Here is an 18,585-nt window from a genome sequence, read left to right as displayed (position 1 = left end):
ATGCGAAAAGTTGTTGTTCTGAAGAACTGCTGCTGAAGAATTTTTGCAAGATTAAAGACAGATTGCTCTGGGGCTATCTTTATGGACTGCCAATTTGAGCCACAATACTCAAAACTTCATTATCTTTCCTTTGTTAGAGATTCTATAAGTAACCCTGAGCAAGTAATTTACTTCATTTTCCCTTGCTTCTTATAATTAAAACAAAAAAACTTATCTGCAACTAGGTAAGGAAAGGTACTGATGACTAAAAAGCCAACAGTTGTAAAGTTCTTAAGGTGTTTATAAGAGCAATAAAAGTCTGTTTAGATTACATATTGTGCACTAATTTGTCATAGAGGATTGCAGTATAAAAGAACATGTCCTTCAACCAGTCAAACAGGAAAGAACTTGATAAGTCTTTGAAGGTGTGAGAAGTGATTATTACAGCCCCATGCCAGTGCAGCTACACATGCCAGCCCAGATCCTGCTGTTGTTTTTCCTTGTAAAGCTAGCATTGATTTCAAAAGGTCACTAAATCCAACTCCTGGATTCTGAAGAACTGTACTTGGGGAAAAAGAATTGCTCTTTATGTAATATTTCTATCTTATTAAAAAAAAAAAAGATTATCAGGAAAAAAAGACCTCACTTTATATACCTCACATCTCCACGTGTCAACTTTAAACTTCAAGATGCAAATTAAAATTTTGAGTGACATTTCGTTTTTAAGACCTCAAATTGATCAGTTTCGTCTCTCTAACATCTACTCTGATTTGATTACTACCTAACGCATGATTAAGTAGGTCGTGTGAAGAGCAGCTCTGAGTGATTTGGGAGATGTTATTTAACATCTCCGTGACTTAGTTTTCTATGGCCTACCTCACAGGATGGTGAGGCTTGAATAAAATAATACATCAAATTTACAGAGTATAATATGTCCCTACCTCTCTCCAGGAGCCCAAAGCTCTAAGTACTAAAAATACCTCTTACCTTGCTAAAAGGAGATGGAGAAAAATTTATACTAGTAACTTACTTCCGACCAACCACTGATGGGTAGGAAAAAGAGAAAATGCCTTTTATAAATTTTCAAAAGTGAAATTCAGCTAAGAGTAACTTATTCATGTCCTTCACTTGACTTGGTTTTATATGGACAGAATCTGTTACAAGAATGAAAAAAATATATGGTATCTACATCTTTATATATTAGACAGATATGAGTAGGTGGGTAGGAGGAAGGGAGAAAGAAAGGAAGAAATGAAGGAAAAGGAGAGAAAAAAGACCAATTTAAACCAGCAGCATGCGAACCATAATTACAAATTATGGACTATTATAGCATGATGAGTAGTTTCAGTATATGACAGTTCAAATGAAATCTTTCACATAATTTTCTAACTTTTGGTGATATTTTCAAATCTCCTTTTTAAATATTCAGAATCAGCACATAGTACTGAACAATGTCTTATCTTTATTACCAAATCAGCAGCCATTTTTATTTTTCTTTTGGAATTTGGAAACTATAGTAAACCTTGAGATAGGGCACCCTATTTAATTCAAAAACGTGATTTCAAAATTTGCTTTTCCTTTTTGTTTCATGGCAGATTTCAGCAAATCTGTGACGGTCACTGTCATCACACAGGGCCTTGTTCATAGCAAATAGGCAAGAAATAGAAGCCAGTAATAATGATGATTCAAGCTCCACTCAATTGAGAGCCTAAAGTTTACATTCCAAATCTGATTTGGAGAACTAGATATTAAAAATGAAAATTTAATAATGAGATTGAAAGAGGAAAACAGTCTACTATATCCTCAGATTTTGATTTAGGAATTATTTTAAAAAATTATCCTTTTTCTTAACTGGCTTGAAGGAATGAAAGCAACTTGGCCCAGGAGGTAAATGAAAGCGTGAAAGTGAAAAATACAAATGGTCACAGATCCAGCCTCAGTTAATAAATGCAAATGTGCCCTGATGTGTAACCACCCTACAGAGAAGACTGTGGACTCAGTGTTTTGATTTTGGTTTATAACCCGGGTAATTGTTTTCAATTTGGTTTTAAAAATAATAAAGGTATAGAGATGCTTTCAATGTCTGTAACTAGGTTTGTAGATTTTGATCACCAGGATAATTTTTAGCCACACCATCAATCCCCTGCCACAATTGACTTGGCAGGCATAATCCTAAGACACCAAACTATTTAAAACTTGAAGTCTCTCATGTGGTCTTGACTCCTCCTTTTTATGAGGTGGAGTCATTGTGTGAATTTCAAAATTACAATAAGAGATAAGTCACAGAGGTTAATTCAAAGAAAGTTCCTGGTGCACGCAAACACATCATCTATGCTATGCTGTTAATTGGATAACTGATTGTTTCTATTAATTTCTGAGGTGTGTTCAATTTGAATGCAGTGATTTTACTACCACGAAGATTGGTTTTTTCTTCCTTTTTCTTTTAATGCTGTTATTTACTTGCAGTCAAGAAGGAGAAAAAATCCTTTAAGTTCAAAAGCTAAAGTCATAATATTAAAATATATGTGCGTTACTCCCTTCATAATTAACACCATTGTACAGCATGGTTATGAGTTTAGAAGATGAAAGAAAAATTCCTCGTATCAATACTTTTTAAGCCTTCTGTAGGTACTTACAACTTAGTGTACTTCAAACCCATCCCTGACTTTTTTTATAAATGGGATTCCTTTTTCCCCCTTAAGTTAAATTTCAATGAATAAATGGTTTCTATTTGGCCTTCAAGCATGGCAATTATCTGTGTTGTAAAAGATTCATTCTAACCACAAATCTAGTCCAGTGGATTCTGGAAACACTTTCAAAGCAATCAGGTCACAGGTAGGAGCCAGGCAGAAGGTTGGCAGGCTCCATGTGAGATTTCCACTACAGAACCGTGACATTCTTTCAAAAGTTAATTTTTCCTGTAAAGGGAAGCCAGAGGTAGCAAAGACACCTGATTCTATTAAAAGAGCCCCTGGAGTTTACAGAAACACAGTTATTGTGGCACAACTGAGACAAACCAAAAGAAATCTTCCTAAGAAATGACATTAATCTTAAACACAGAGTCAATAATCTTATAACGTTCCACATTATGCCCCAAATTCCTGAATCAGAGAGCTTTGGAGGGAGAAGCAATTTTCTGGCTGTGCCCATTTATGCTACACTCTGCAAGGTGAGCTGACCCACCCATCTTCACACCCCTACTTGGTCTCAAATGCTGCTGGCATCCCAAGCAATCACCCAGGACTCCAAACCTTCCCTTATTCTCCTTCCGGAGCCTGACTGCTGCTCCTCTTTTTCTACCGAAATCAGGCTCTTTGTGCCAGCTTTGTCCCCCTCCCCTGATCCTCTCCCTGCTCATCTCTCCCCAGCCTTTGAATCATGGTGCTCCTACTAAATCCCAGGTGTCCCTCATTCTCTGGCCCTGGCTTTGCTATGGACATGAATGAGCATTTCCTGTTACTTTCCTGGTCCTACCAAAAACCCTAAGCCCCTCCAGCTCTTTGGCCATTTCTCAGCCTGTCTACTGACAATTTCTAAGTCATCCATGAGTAATACTGATGCTGTTTGAAATAAGTAAGAAGATTATCAATGCTCTAAGATTCTCTTTTTAGGATAGGATAAAATAAATGATGGGCTAAACTCAGTCCTTATAAGCCCAGGTGTCTGTGCCCACAGTATCAGGAGAATGACGGGGCATTCTGGAAGTTGCCATGGAGACCACCAAACTTTCTGTTCTCTTCTGGAGGCACCAATATACTTCAGAGCAACATATAACTTAAAATTTCCATCTTTCCTAGAAACAAGTTAAATTATGAATGGCAATGATTGTTGACTCTTCACCAAACCTCTGGTTCCTTTTCTTCCTGGGCACACAGCATGACTACCTTTCCCAGCCCCTTTGCAATTAAGTACAGCGATGCAACTAGTTCTCACCAATAAAATGTGAGCAGAGGGGATACATGTCAAATCCTGGCCAAGAGTTTATGAAGCAGGTATACCCCTTCTACATACTCCCTTTTTGCCTGCTGGGTGTAAGTGGTAAAGAGGCCCAGCCAATAGAAGAACCATAAATGGAAGACAAGGTTTTCTAAAATTCTGTGTGGAAGAAAATCACCCACCAACCAGGAACACACACATTGGACTGTTATGTGAGCAAAACCCTCTACTTTGTTTGAACCATTATACATTTGGGTGTCTGTTTGGAATTGGAGCAATGCCTACACTAACTAATGTAACCAACATATTAGGCTTAAGGGCATTAAATCACTTGAGTATTAGAATTGTAGGCCTTCTTCCTGGAAAATACAAGAGGGACTAGCAGAAAGGGAAGGGAAACAGTAGAAATAATAATGTGAAGAGCTACAAACATTTTCCACATATATAACCACGTATTACATGCATTACACATACTATCTAATTTCAATCATTCCTCACAACAACTTTAGGAAATAGTACTGCATTATCACATTACTCAGATGTGGAAACTGAGGGAGACATGTAATATTCAGGAAGTGGAGGAGCCATGATTCAAATCTGTTGACTCCATAGCCCACACTCTGGTTGAATACCAACTCTGTGCCCAGATATTTTATACAATTTTTTCTTTTTAACACCGTGTAAAATAAGCCTTATTATCCCCATTTTAAAGATTAGTAAGCTGAGATTCAACAAAGATAAATGATTTGTCTAAGGTTACAACTGGAAAAAATTGAAGGCCAGATTCAGGCCAAGATCTGAGTGACTCTAAAGTCTGAGAAATGAGTCCCTCATTCTCTTTCCCTTACACCGCAGAAGTCAGAATATAGATAGAGGGAGATGTCATGCAGAATGTATTTCACTCTATTTAAGAGCTTCAGATGTCTCAGAGGTTGATCTGTTAGGCCTGTGACTGTGTGACCACTGTAGTCATTGCTATTTGTCAGTTTTGGGGATCCCAGAGTTTCTGTTGGATAGAGGTCACCAAATTACCCAGCATGTAATTGAGGCTATTTTTAAAAACTGATAACAAACTTGTTAGGCTTGAAATAGCCCCTCCTTTGCTAGAGCCCAACAAGAGGTATCCTCAGCCAGGGGTGGATCAGTCATGTTCAAGCCTACAGGAAGAGCAAAAGCCAGGGGCATGGAAGCTAATTCTCTCAATGAATAAAGCATTTATGCATAGGAACAATTATAGTAGAGCCAGTCCACAAATCTACCTCATAAAGTCTTTAAAGTCGGGAGGGCTACCAGGAATTGTGTTTATATAAGGACTTCTGGGTCCCCTGAATATAAGTACTAAGGGAATGTCAGGGTGGATCAGGACACTGGAACTGACTTAAACAAGGATAGAGAGGGGGAAACTGGCATAACTCCCAATTAGAAATGAAGAATGGGAGAAGCCATCCACGTCTGTCTCCTTGCTTTGTAACCTGGGTGATCCACTCTCTAATCACATCCCTCCGGGCCTCACATTGGCTACTTGGCATATAAAGGAATTCCTCCAGACCCAGCCCCATTCTTTCTCCCTCCTGACTTAATCTGTGGGACTTCTGATATATCTGGAGTCTACATCTGGGTTAGTGCTGGAGGCTCACAGTGGGACAAAATGGTAGCATCATATAACTTCCTGACCTGTGACATGAACCATTTTAGGATCAAACAGCCACAGTCCCATATTCAAACAACAGACATTTGTGGTTGGGAAAAAGCACCAAGGCCCTGAAGGAGCTGGAGTTCCTCTTCAGTGCACAGCCAGTTGGACCAGCAGAGGAATGGCAGGAGGCTGCCATGGTACTAAATAAACAGGGGCGAGCCCATCGTGCTCTTGGGGTTTTCCAGGACCAGAGCTACCACAGCAGCAGCCCTGGGTGGTTCCAGAGCCCCAGGAAAGGCAGGGGAAAGAGGTTCCCAGAAGATCATAGTCTTCCACATACAGAATCAGGAGAATGGGAAGGGGTATGGAAAGAGAAGCCCTTCTACTCCCACATTCCTTCCAGTCATGTCCTTTCATTTTACAAATGGTAGCCAGAGTGAGTCTCTTCCAAACTGATCAGATCATTCTTCAGTTGCTCCTAGGATTAAGGCCAAACTCATTACTTGGCCTATAGGACCTCACAAGGGGCCTGCCTACTGCTGTAATCTAAATTCACTCCATTGTGCCATCCTCTATACTCTCCAGAACCCAAAGTCTATTTTATAGCCTGTAAATCCCATGAGGACTAAGTTCATATATTTTTACTTACTACTTTATACTAGCACTTGGCTTATATGCCTGACATAGGTAGTGCTCAATCAGTATCAGTTGGTTGGTTGAATGAATGAATGACTGGCTGAAGAGCCAATATTCCAGCAACTAAGTTAGGTGAGTGCTGAAGCAAATCACTTGTGATTGCAGCTACAACCCTTATTTCTCCCATAAATGGAAGCGGATAGAGAGACAGAGTACAGTTCAGGCTTCTGTGTTAAAGGTTAACAGCAACAAAGGTTTCCATCAAAGCCTACTAAGCACACATATCAACAGAAGCAGATTTCACTGATTCAAATGCTCTTTGGAAAGGGGTAGGAAATAAGTCAACAAATGAAGGTAAGAAATGAAATTTTACTGTTCCTATAAACTTGAAATGACTCAGAAGAATGCCACCAATTTGGTTTTTTAGTTCCCTCCCTTTTGCAGTGATGGTATTTCGTTGGTGCAATAGTAATTGCGGTTTTTGCCAGGGTCAGGAAAATGAGGTGGAAGTCCTGAGGGACGTACCTCTACCCTGCTGCCAACTGGATGCCAGGCAATCCAATATGTCTAAAGAGGTATTCCTGGTTGTTTTTGTTTGTTTGTTTGTTTGTTTTTTGGGACAGAGTCCCACTCTGTTGCCCAGGCAGCAGTACAGTGGTGCAATTTTGGCTCACTGCAACCTCCGCCTCCAGGGTTCAAGTGATTCTCCTGCCTCAGCCTCCTGAGTAGCTGGGATTACAGGCATGCATCACCATGTCCAGCTAATTTTTGTACTTTTAGCAGAGATGGGGTTTCACCACGTTGGCCAGGGTGGTCTCGAACTCCCGACCTTGTGATCCGCCCACCTCAGACTCCCAAAGTGCTGGGTGGTTTTATTTTTTTGGAAGACAAGTCTCGCTCTGTCATCCAGGCTGGAGTGCAGCGGCACTATCTGAGCTCACTGCAGCCTCTGTCTCCTGGGTTCAAGCGATTCTTGTGCCTTAGCCTCCTGAGTAGCTGGGACTACAGACATATACCACTACACCAGGCTAAGTTTTGTATTTTTAGTAGACATGGGGTTTCACCATGTTGCCCAGGCTTGTCTTGAACTCCTGACCTCAAGTGATCTGCCTGCCTTGGCCTGCCAAAGTGCTGAGATTACCGGCGTGATCCACCGCACCCAGCCTAGAGAAGTTTTATGAGTGAGCCTTAGTCAGAGCTCACTGCTAAGCAGCATCAGGCTACAGCCCTAAGTGAAGGAAAAACTTATCTCATTTCTGATAAGATGGGGATACGTGGCAGCTTTGATTTTGGTTCTTTCCTATGATGGGAGGCTTCAGGACCTGGTTCCATCCAGGATGGAGTTTGGACACAGCATAACCCTGAGGGCATAAGGATGGGCAGGAAGCCAGATAAGTTATAGTTGGTAAAGATTAATTAAACACAACCCAGGTGAAAATGAGGAAGTATTTCCCAGATAAGAGAGCGGAGAAAACCAGCCCCACGCCTAAAAAGGTGGCAGCAATAAACTAACAGCATGTGTAAATTGAACTTATGTTGGTGACAAGACCTGTGGTTTGGCATAGGTTTATTCCCTAAGCAAACTCATGTAAAACTGTGTGTACAGCACTACCACCTTTTAACCTTAGAATTTAAAGATTAAGTATGAGATTGATGTTATTTATGAGAGAGCAGAGTTTTGCTATATTTTCTTTTCAGGGCTTGTACAATATGGGCAACATGCCTATTTGGCCTTTGCTTGGATACTCAGCCCGAGAGATGAACAACTGTTATTTAAAAGACCTGCTGTAGAAGCTCTAGACATTGTGCGATAAAACTGGAGATTTAACACACATTCTATGAGTTCTGCTCTTGACTGAGCTCACTCTCTCTACACAGAAGTAGGCGGTTTAATTTCAACACGGGATTTTCACATTTATTATCTTAAGCTCCTACTGTCTCCTACTTACTAAGAAGTTCTGCTGTTTGAAAAGGAGTTTATTTTTAATGTTTCCACATTTTTAGAATCAATCTCAATCATCCAGAGGTGAATAACTCAGTTTCAAAGCTTAAGCATGGTAAATATATATGTAAAATGAAAAACCAGCTTATGAGGGGGGCAGCAGTGGAATAGGAAAAAAAGACAGTGAACCGGTAAGAACAACATCATCATCAACATATTAGAAGCAGAAGAGGGAATTTTTTAGAATTACATAGTAACCTTTAGATGCCAAATTTGTCTACTGAGACATGAGAGACCCTGAGAGTCACGCCATGCTGGATAAGCTTGATGCTGCTGACATAGAAACAAAGTGACATGCAGATGGCTACGAATTCCAGTAACACAGATTTAGGGCCTAGAACAGAGGTTCTCACCCTGGCTGCTCAGGAGAATCCCTTGGAGAGCTTTGAAAACTACAGCACTCACGCTCTACTCCCAGAGATTTGGATTTCGTTCCTCTGGGAAAGGGCATTAGTACTATTCAAAAGCTCCCTAGGTGATGCCACTGTGAACTAAGATTGGGAAGCCCTGGGCTACCATGGAGGATACAGGTGAGGAAGGTGAGGGGGAGAGAGAGAGAGAGAGTGAGCACAAGCAAGAGAGCGAGCGAGCAAGAGAGAGAGAGAGCAGCTGAGTATAAATTCTCCATTCAATTCACAAAGAAAGGAGAGCAACAAACCACAGGACAGTTCAGTTTTGCACCAAGCAATTTATATAATGTTTAGCATTTGCTAAAGGATTGTATTCATACCATTTTTACACTTCCAGATGATGTCTCTAAATACTGGATGCCATTTAACTGCTAGGCTCACAATAAATCTATTTCATAATAGCCATTTTTGTGTTATCTACAACCTCTTCTCCCCATCACTCTGGTGAAATCAGAGGTGACTCCAGCACAACCCCATTCACTTACTTTAATTCCTTGTGATCCATAGCCAGGGGGGCCAGGAGGGCCAGGCAAGCCTTTCTGCCCAGTATCACCCTGTTAGAAGATGGGGAGAATTTGAAAACAAAATGTAAGAAGATCGAAGAAGAAAGAGCATTAAGTATTACTACTCTCAGCTTCATTCTTACTTCATTCTGACCAGGACCTTCATGCTGCTTATAAGCTACTTCTGATTTTACTTCAAGCGCTTCCCCAATATTTTTAAACCACAGAATTTTTGCAAACAAAACCTTACGTATAATCCAAATAAAAATTAAGCAGTAAGTAGAGCTGCTTGGCCTAAGCAGAAATGGAGGCCCAGGGCCTCATCTGCTTGGGCCCCCTTCACTGCCCTACCACCAAGCCCAAGAACAACAGGGCTGCCCTGCACCACGTATGAAAACCACTGACATGTGGCTCCATATAGCTTTAAGATGTTGCTCCATTTCCTTTTTTTTTTTTTTTTGAGACGGATTCTCGCTATGTCTCCCAGACTGGAGTGCAGTGGCGCAATCTCAGTTCACTGCAAGCTCTTCCTCCAGGATTCATGCCATTCTCCTGCCTCAGCCTCCCAAGTAGCTGGGACTACAGGCACCCACTACCACGCCTGGCTAATTTTTTGTATTTTTAGTAGAGACAGCGTTTCACCGTGTTAGCCAGGATGGTGTCGATCTCCTGACCTCATGGTCCACCCACCTCGGCCTCCCAAAGTGCTGGGATTACAGGTGTGAGCCACCATGCCTGGCCTCCATTTCAATGTAAGGTGTGATTTCACTGAGGTTGCAGTTAAAGATTCAATGGATATCAATGTCCAAATTTTTAGGAAAATATGTAGATGAAGCAATAAGCAAGTGTAGCATTTCCCAGTATCTGTTCATAAACTGAGCCCATGTTTCTTTGGAAACACTTCGTGGTGGAATAAGATTGGAAAATAGCATGCGCTTTCCCTTGGAGATCTCCAGTGCACACTAATATAGTAGATTAATGGCTCTAACAAGTCCCACAATAAAGAAATTAGTGTAAAGTTGCTTATCCCAGAAGTTCCTAAATTAACATTGGATGGAAGAAATCTTCAGAAATGCTGAGTTAATATAAGTTATTGTATAAGTCAGTCTTTTTCTTTCCAGTATAAAAAAAAAAGCTTGATTTTTTCTGATTATAAGAGGAATACCTGCCCATTGCAAAAAAAAAAAAAAAAAAATTAAACAGAAATAAAGATGACATGAACAAGAAAAACAGACCCATCTTCCCATCACCCAGTGATAATGACTACTAACATCTTGAGGGGACTGTCATCCATTTAAAGTGATCTAGAAGGTTCAAAAATAGCACACTGCCAAAATGGAGTTGATGGACAAAACAGAGATAAACTGAGAATCTTGGTAATTCTGGGATGCTCAGTAAAATCTTTGACTCATACAGCATTTTCCCTCTCTTCTCTGAGAATGGGCTCTAATTCACTTCTGTGCATTTTCGGCATGAATATATCAATTCAAAATTTGAATTTGTGGTAGGTGGTTCTTTGACATCTATTTTCCCTATTGAACATGCTTGCTACTTCTTTACCCTATGTTTGAACAAATCAAATAAATTTGTTGAGCAAGTGAATGAACAATTAAAACTAGATTTCTCAAACTCAGCACTATTGACATTTTTTAGCTGGGTCACTCTTTCTGATGGGAGGCTGTCCTGGGCATTGTAGAATGGTTGGCAGCATCTCTGGACTCAACCTACTACAACCAAAAAATGCCCCTAGACACTGCCACATGTTCCCTGAGGCCAGGGAAGGGAAACAAAGTCTCCCTCTCTGAGAAATACTGGATTAAAAGAATAAAAGGATGAATAACCACCAAACTGAAGGAGACATAGAAAGGAGGGAATATGGGCCAAAAGAAGTTGCTCTCGTCTTCTCCAGGGACAATCAATCTAGACCCTTGCACTGACGCCCTGCCAGAGTAGCTGTGGCACACAGGGCACAACACATTAGCAGGTGACCTGTTAAAAGGCCACCTGAGGCACCTCTGCCAAAGTAAAGATGTGCTTCTTGACAATGGCACAGCCTCTAAGAAACCTGGAAATGTTCTGAGCACCTTGCAATTAAAAAGAGGCTGACTTGCTCATTTCTTTTGGGGGAAGTAAATGGCTTTATAAATTCAAATGTTCTATTTTACTGAATGTTCACCTAATATGAAAAATAAGACTTTTCATCAGTCATCCAGAAAAAAAATAAGTCAACACCAAAATGAACACTTACTATGAAGCTACTGTTCACTTGTTTGTCACTGATGGTATCTAACCCTCACACAGAGCACTGAGCTGAGGACTCACCTTTGGCCCTTGGGTTCCTATGCCCCGAGGCCCAGAAGGACCTGGAGGGCCTCTGACCCCAGGCTCTCCCTGAAAAGACACAACGAATAACAAGTTACTAATTTTTTTAAGACTTTATGTTTTTTTCAATATATATATTTTAATATAAAAACTTCTTGAATGTGACTAAGGTACTAATTGAGCTCCCTTCTCCTAGATCACTTTTATATTACCACTTGGGCAATCTTCAAACCAACAGATCCAGGTCCATTTCAAATTAATCAAGTCAATTAACTTCTTGGCAACATTTACTTTTATTAGAACTACCTTCTCTAGAATTTGGAAAAGTATTGTGAATAGAAGATGGAAGAAGAGACAAGAATAAAAAACAACCATTAAGAAATATAATCATATCCTGAACTAGTTGCTTTTATCATTGTATGCCACAAAGATTATGCTATTTGAGTTACAGATTGGCTCTATGATGTTTCTGCCACCTCATTAATTGGAACTGCAGGGTAAACTCTAAAAAGAATTTTCAGCTTCACTAAGGCATGACAGCTTCATAGCTGGCAACTATCACCAGAAAATTGGTGGGACCTGATGAGGGTAGGTGAAGCCCTGTGGCTAGACCTACTAGAGATGCTAATGATGGGAAGAATGAGAGAAATAAAAATCATTTCATTAGCCACCTTCTGTATTCCCAAGACAATGCTACGCATGTTCATATATGTTATTTGATGTAATTTAGTACTCACAATAATCCTGCATTATAATGATGTCTAGTTTATGTAACTTCTCTGAACCTCAGTAAATTCATCACATATGTAGAAAATAATATCTGTATTTCGTAGGACTCAGAATTAAGTGAGACAAAGCTTATAAGTGCTTCTATCATGATTTTTACCACAGAATAGGCACTTAGTAGATGTCAGCTCCACCCCCCTATTTTATTAAAGCGGAAACTAAGGTTTGCCCAAGTCTGCACAGCTATTAAGGTGCAGGGCTAGAAGGATGTAGAAAAACAGGAACCCTCATAATTACTGGTGTAGCCACTTTGGAAAACCGTTTGGTGGTTTAAGGTTCAACATAAATTTGCCATATGATACAGTCATTTCACTCCTACATACACACCCAAAGAAGATAAAAACGTATATCCACACAGAGACTTGCATATGAATGCCCTTAGCAGCATTATTCATAATAGCCCAAAACTAGAAACAGCCTAAATGCCCATCAACTGGTGAATGGACAAAGTCCTGTAAATTCAGCAATAAAAAGGAATAAACTATGAATAAATGCTGTAACATAAATGAACCTCAAAAATATTATTACTAATGAAAGAAGCCAGATATCTTATATGATGACATTTACAAAAAATATCCAGAAAAGGTACCTCTATAGAAACAAAAAGATTAGTCACTGCCGGGGCCAGGGATAGCAACATGGATTAACCATAAATGGTCTTGAGGGATTTTACTGAGGGGATAAATATGTCCTAAAACTGATTTATGGTGATGGCTGTATAGCATAGTAGCAAATTTACTTAAAGAACCACTGAATTTTATACTTAAAAAGGATGAATTCTATAATGTGTAAAATATGCGTGAATAAAGTAATAAAGAATAAAAAGAACCAGGGTCAGGCTTTGAAATATCTCCCAAGACCTTTGCCTTAGGTCCTGTTTTGCCCATATCCTGTTACCAGCTAAACAGCTTCTAGCTTCCAACATTGCAAAAACCATAAATTATAAGAAATGTTGAAGTTGTTTATCCAGAAAAACAGTCCATCTTTTAATTTACTTTCTACTTACAAACTCTAAAATACTTCTAGATAACACAAGCCCTTAAAAGGACGGGGGCCATTTTAAAACTGTACTTTATTACTGACTTAATTCTTTTAATATCTACTTTCATAATTATGTATTTCCCTTTTGCTTACAGGCCACTTTTAGTATACTGTCTCCATCTGTTCCACTTAGTACTCAGCTGCTTTTAAGTCTACAGGTGCTAATTATCTCTTTAACACCTCTCTCCTACTGACTCCCATCTTTGAGTGTCCCCAAGTTCCTGCCGGCTGAAAGGATCACTCCAACATCAAGGGCTCCAAGTAGAGAACATGAAAACCCTGTAGTACATACATTTCCATTATCACTCCTTTCTTGAGTACCTCTGAAGTACCTTCAAAGGGAGTGTAAGTTCACTGCCTGAAGTTCTCCAACTGCACCTGACTGATTCATATACTTTGCTACATCTTAAAAGGGACATGTCTTTTCTCTTCCAAATGTTTTGACACCCTCCAACAAAACAAGGAAGCATAGTTAAATAAATCTTACCCAAAATCATTGAATGTTTTATCAAAAATAATACTCCTCTTTGCTCAGTCACCCCAACCTACCCCAGATTTGATGGCTTCCTCTCATTCATTTCTGTTCGCCTGTGCCCTTCCATGATGAGGTGAAAAGGTTAGGAAGGATACAGCCAGGTAGGGCATGGTGGCTCAAGCCTGTAATCCTAGCACTCTGGGAGGCCGAGGCAGGTGGATCACGAGGTCAGGAGCTCGAGATCAGCCTGGCCAATGTAATGAAACTGCATCTCTACTAAAAATACAAAAATTAGCCAGGTGTGGTGGCGGGCACCTGTACTCCCAGCTACTGGGGAGGCTGAGGCAGGAGAATCACCTAAACCCAGGAGGTGGAGGTTGCAGTGAACCAAGACTGCGCCATTGCACTCCAGCCTCGGTGACAGAGTGAGACTCTGTCTCCAAAAAAAAAAAAAAAAAAAAAGGAAGGAAAGCTACAACCAGATACCATGTGCCCCCTGCTGTGATGCAGTAGAGAATACACCACCCTACCTATCAACATTCTGGCCTAGAAAAACTGAACCTGGATGTAAACGCGCCTCTAGATCTACCAGCTTACAATAATGGACGGAAGATGGAGAAACACATTACACAATACCACGAGGATATCATCAGCAAATCCGCGAGTACAAATAACATATTCACTAACTGCGAGCTAAAAAACAGGGAGGAGTCAACTTTGATTAAAAGAGGTTTAAGAGCTAACTCAATCAAAGGCAATATGTGGGCATGATTTGGATCCCAATCCAAACAAACCAATTGTAGCAAATGGATGAGACAAGCTCGGAAATTTGAATGCTGGATATTTGCTATATTAAGGAATTGTTCATTTGTTTTAGGTTTGATAATAGTATTACAGTCAAGTTTTTAAAAAAGAGTTTTTACATTTGAGTGACAAATACTAAAGCTTTATGTGGGTAACGCCTGAGGATTGCTTCAGGATAATGCAGTGAGGGGAGGAGTGGAGAATATAGCTAAAACAAGATCAACTATGTGTTGATAATTGCTAAGGAAGTGTGATACGTAAATGAGAGTTCATTTCACTAGTCTTTCCACTTTTGTGCATGCTTAATTTTCATAATTTATAATTTAAAATTTATAATTTTTATAACAAATTATCTTAATACAATTTTTTAAAATCCATAAACAATACCTAGCAAAAGTCTCTCCAGTGAGCGTGAGATAGTATTGCTGTAATAGGCCTCCTTCATAATAATTCATGATTTTAAAGATGTTGAAACTGGGCAAAGGGAAGGAGCACACAGGTAGATTCAACATCATTAGAATTTACATGTGTTGTGTGTATTCTTGGGATGCACCAAATGTTACATAATTTTTTTTAACATAGGGATATGGAGAGAAGGCAAGTTTTTTTTTTAACAAAGTAGTATGTTTTAAGAAAAAATTTGACACTCTAGTATTTAATTCACGATATTTTTCTTGTGAGAATGTTAGCTAAAACCTCCCCTCAACTGGTATTAATCATACTAATACCCCTACATGGGAAAGCAAGTGGGAAAAGCAGTTAAAGTAGGTCCATAGTTTACCTCAGGCCAGCCTTGTCAATGCTCTGTGTTGCTATTCATTCTCTCCTTGATAGTCTCCCTTATTCACTTCCCCCTAACCTTCAACCTTTGGGAGTGTCTGATGGCCAACTGCAGTAGGACAGCTGACCCTGTAGATACCTTACTGTTCTCTCTGTCCTGCAGCCTCAGCCAATGAATTTAAGGTGTGTTCCATGTCATCTGTGGTCCTTCAGTGTTCACCTAAAACAAATTGTCCATCTTTATCCATATAATTGTTGACATATAGCTATGTTTCACATATCTAAATAATCTTTTGTATCTTTCGAACTATGGGAAAATAATGACATATAGTAATGCTTTTGTGAATCTAATAGACTTTAAATCAAGTCTTAACATTCTGCAGATATTAGAATTGGTCTGTAACATAGCATGAGAGTTGTTCCTCAGTGTAAATGTACCATACTTCGATAGATGGGAATATTAGGCATTTAATGATCTGAGAATTCACAGAAGTCGTTATCTCTCCACTATGGTGGGGTCTTTGAAGATGATCTTTTGTTGTTCCATGGGCTATGTGTCCATGTTAGGCCACCACACCTGGTGAATGTGAGCAAGAGAATTGCAGGCAGGTCTTGCTTGGCCATTTGATGGCACTGGTTTTGTCATAAGGTAGCACTACAGGTACCTAAGAAGCGTGTTGACCTGTGATATTTTCAGATACACAGTTTATTGTCAGTGGATACAGTGACATTCACAAATAAAGGAAATTACAACAGGTTTTTGCATAGCTGGACATAGCTTCCCACACAACAGCTGAGGGTTGTTGGAGCCTGCAGAGGGAGCCCTTGTATTAGGAGATAAAGAACAGACATGCGAGCAAATTCTAGAGTCGCCATTGGCAACGACATCTATCACTTTCCTAAGATGACAGCCTTAGCCTTATCCCTACCCACTGCACACACTCTCTCAAAAGAAGAATAGTGGACTGTTTAGATGGCACACCATTTCCTCGTGGCCCACAAAAGGGATTCTAGATGGGAGATACTGCTTTCATTTTCACAGGAAATGGCCAAATTTAGGTCTGTCTGCAGTACTTGTGCATATGAACTTAACAAATGATTCAGTGAAGACTACCCAGACCATAACCTTGCAGAGTGGATAATTTTAACTCCTTTAAAAATACACACCATCTTACGATAGTTCTAAAACTCATACATTGAAGCTTTCCCTTTTTAAATGAAAGAAGAAAAAGAGGAGAGCAAACACATTCATTCATTTTCTCAGTAAATCTTCACTTTGGTTAATATTAAAACTATTATAATAAATAATAAATAAAAATAATACTTATTAAGTTTATTATGCAGCAGGCATTCATTCATTATCTTACCTGATCTTATCAACATCAACTTATTCCATGTTACAGATAAGGAAACTGAGGCTATAGCAGGATACATGACTTGCCAAAAACCAGGTGGTCTGAAGCAATTCAAACCCAGGTATGACTCCAGAACCCATCTCCCATTTTGATGTTGGCTGGGACTAGATGCAAGATGCTAACTTTTCCATAGACTTTCTTCCAGCTGCCGTTTAATGCAAAGACCTCTGCTGTTTGGCTGTGAAACTGTGAAAGTCCTTTTCCTGTATCGCCAATCACTCTCTCAAGGAGAAGAACATCCTGGATTATAAGATTCATCCCATATTACATAGGTCCCACACAACCTGCACAAGAACCCAGCCCTCTACGTCTTCCCTGCCCATTTTCCCTCCGTTGCTAATCCTCGGTTTTGCGGTTTACTCCAACGTGTTAATTGACTTCATTCCAGATCTCCTACCTATACCAATTCTTAATCTCTCTTCTTATCCATCCTACAATGTGCTTGATTTGGCAGTGTGATGCATAAAATGGTTACTACCACTAATTACATTTTAATATGTTAGAATTCATAAAGATGTTTTATGTACATTATTCTATTAATTTATCAGAATAAACCTGTGATGTAGGCATTATTACCCCAAATCACGGATAAGAATGCTAAGCCTCAGGGAGACTGAACGACTTGCTGCGGTCACACAGCTAGTAAGTGGCAAGGTTTCAAGGTAGAGCAGTGACAAAGAAACAACCCATTACACCTTATGAGTTTTCTAAAAATTTCAACACAATATTTGAGGAAATAATCAGCCCATTAGATTATTTTCCTCCCCCTCACTCCCCCACACACACTAATGAGGCTTTAATCATTCTCTCTCCCTTTGTGCCAGCTAAGTTTCTGCCACTCTTTGAGAAGAAGGTGGAAGCAAGATATACTTGTTCCAAAAGTGATTTCATGCTTTTCTACTTTGGGGACAATAAAAGCAAATTAAATTCACTGTGAAAGAATCAGCCTCTTCAGGATGTTCCAAGGAATGGTACTCTAAAGATTCTGCTAAATGATGAAACTGAGGAATGACTGGGTTTTAAAATAAGGTAGAAGTCAAAGTGATGATAGCAGCTGCCTTATGTTTCTTTCTTTCTGGTTTTTAAATAAAATTAAGATATAACTACTCCAACTACCACAAACATAGCCAGAACTCTGGAATGAATTACGTAATTCCACCTATGTCATGGGTTAGTACTTCTTGATACCATGAGTACCTCACTCATGGTAGCCAGAATATCAATGGAAGTTTTAGAGGCTTTTTTCTAAGCATATGCACATATTGGCAATGTGTATTGATTATTGAATGACATGACTCAGTCATTTCTCAATGACACCCTTTAATATGAATAGGAAGATAGTACCAACTGTCAGCATGATCAACATGGGGATGAGAAAAGAATTATACAAATGCTGGAAAACAAAGTTCTCAAATTGCTACATTTCCTCTCAAGTATTTTTTCACCTTTAAATTTCAAAGTACTTAAAGTATTTTCAATTACTTGAATCAATTTCTCTCCTAAAACTTTGATATTCGCCCCAAAACAGCTGTATCTCATAGTCCCTGACAATTTTAAAACTTCTTGTTTTTTTTTCTTTTCTCAAAATCAATTCATCAAAGATACACAAATGATGGCCTTTTGCCAATAACTTTCGTGGAGAGGAAGAGTCTTATTTAGCTTGGTTAGAAACCTTGAAAACAGAAACATTGATACTGCCTCTTACGACAGGGAGAAGAGCAGGCTGTCTTGTACTAAAACTGACTATAATTTTCCACTGGGAGAAAGTTCCTCCAAGTCCGCATGATTAAAAATAAAAATGTGTTTATTGTGATGTGGGCGATGAATGTTAAGGGGATTTACCGTGTGTCTCTAGGGCTG

General features: G+C 39.5%; 1 protein-coding gene across 2 annotated transcripts in view; it reads right to left on the bottom strand.

Moving 5' to 3' along the window:
• The window catches only part of COL28A1 (collagen type XXVIII alpha 1 chain), a 184,727-nt gene that overhangs the window by 65,381 nt on the left and 100,761 nt on the right, over positions 1–18,585 (bottom strand). For both annotated transcript variants that reach the window (XM_073009112.1, XM_073009113.1), the window contains exons 26-27: positions 11,425–11,493; positions 9,085–9,153 (exon numbers count right to left, since the gene is read on the bottom strand). In XM_073009112.1, coding sequence (XP_072865213.1) covers positions 9,085–9,153; positions 11,425–11,493 — 138 coding nt within the window. The remainder of the gene's footprint in view (positions 1–9,084; positions 9,154–11,424; positions 11,494–18,585) is intronic.

The sequence above is a fragment of the Chlorocebus sabaeus genome, chromosome 21, assembly GCF_047675955.1.
Source record: "Chlorocebus sabaeus isolate Y175 chromosome 21, mChlSab1.0.hap1, whole genome shotgun sequence".
Taxonomy (NCBI): domain Eukaryota; kingdom Metazoa; phylum Chordata; class Mammalia; order Primates; family Cercopithecidae; genus Chlorocebus; species Chlorocebus sabaeus.
Note: the sequence above shows the minus strand (reverse complement) of the source record. Positions and strands in the feature narration are given on the sequence as shown.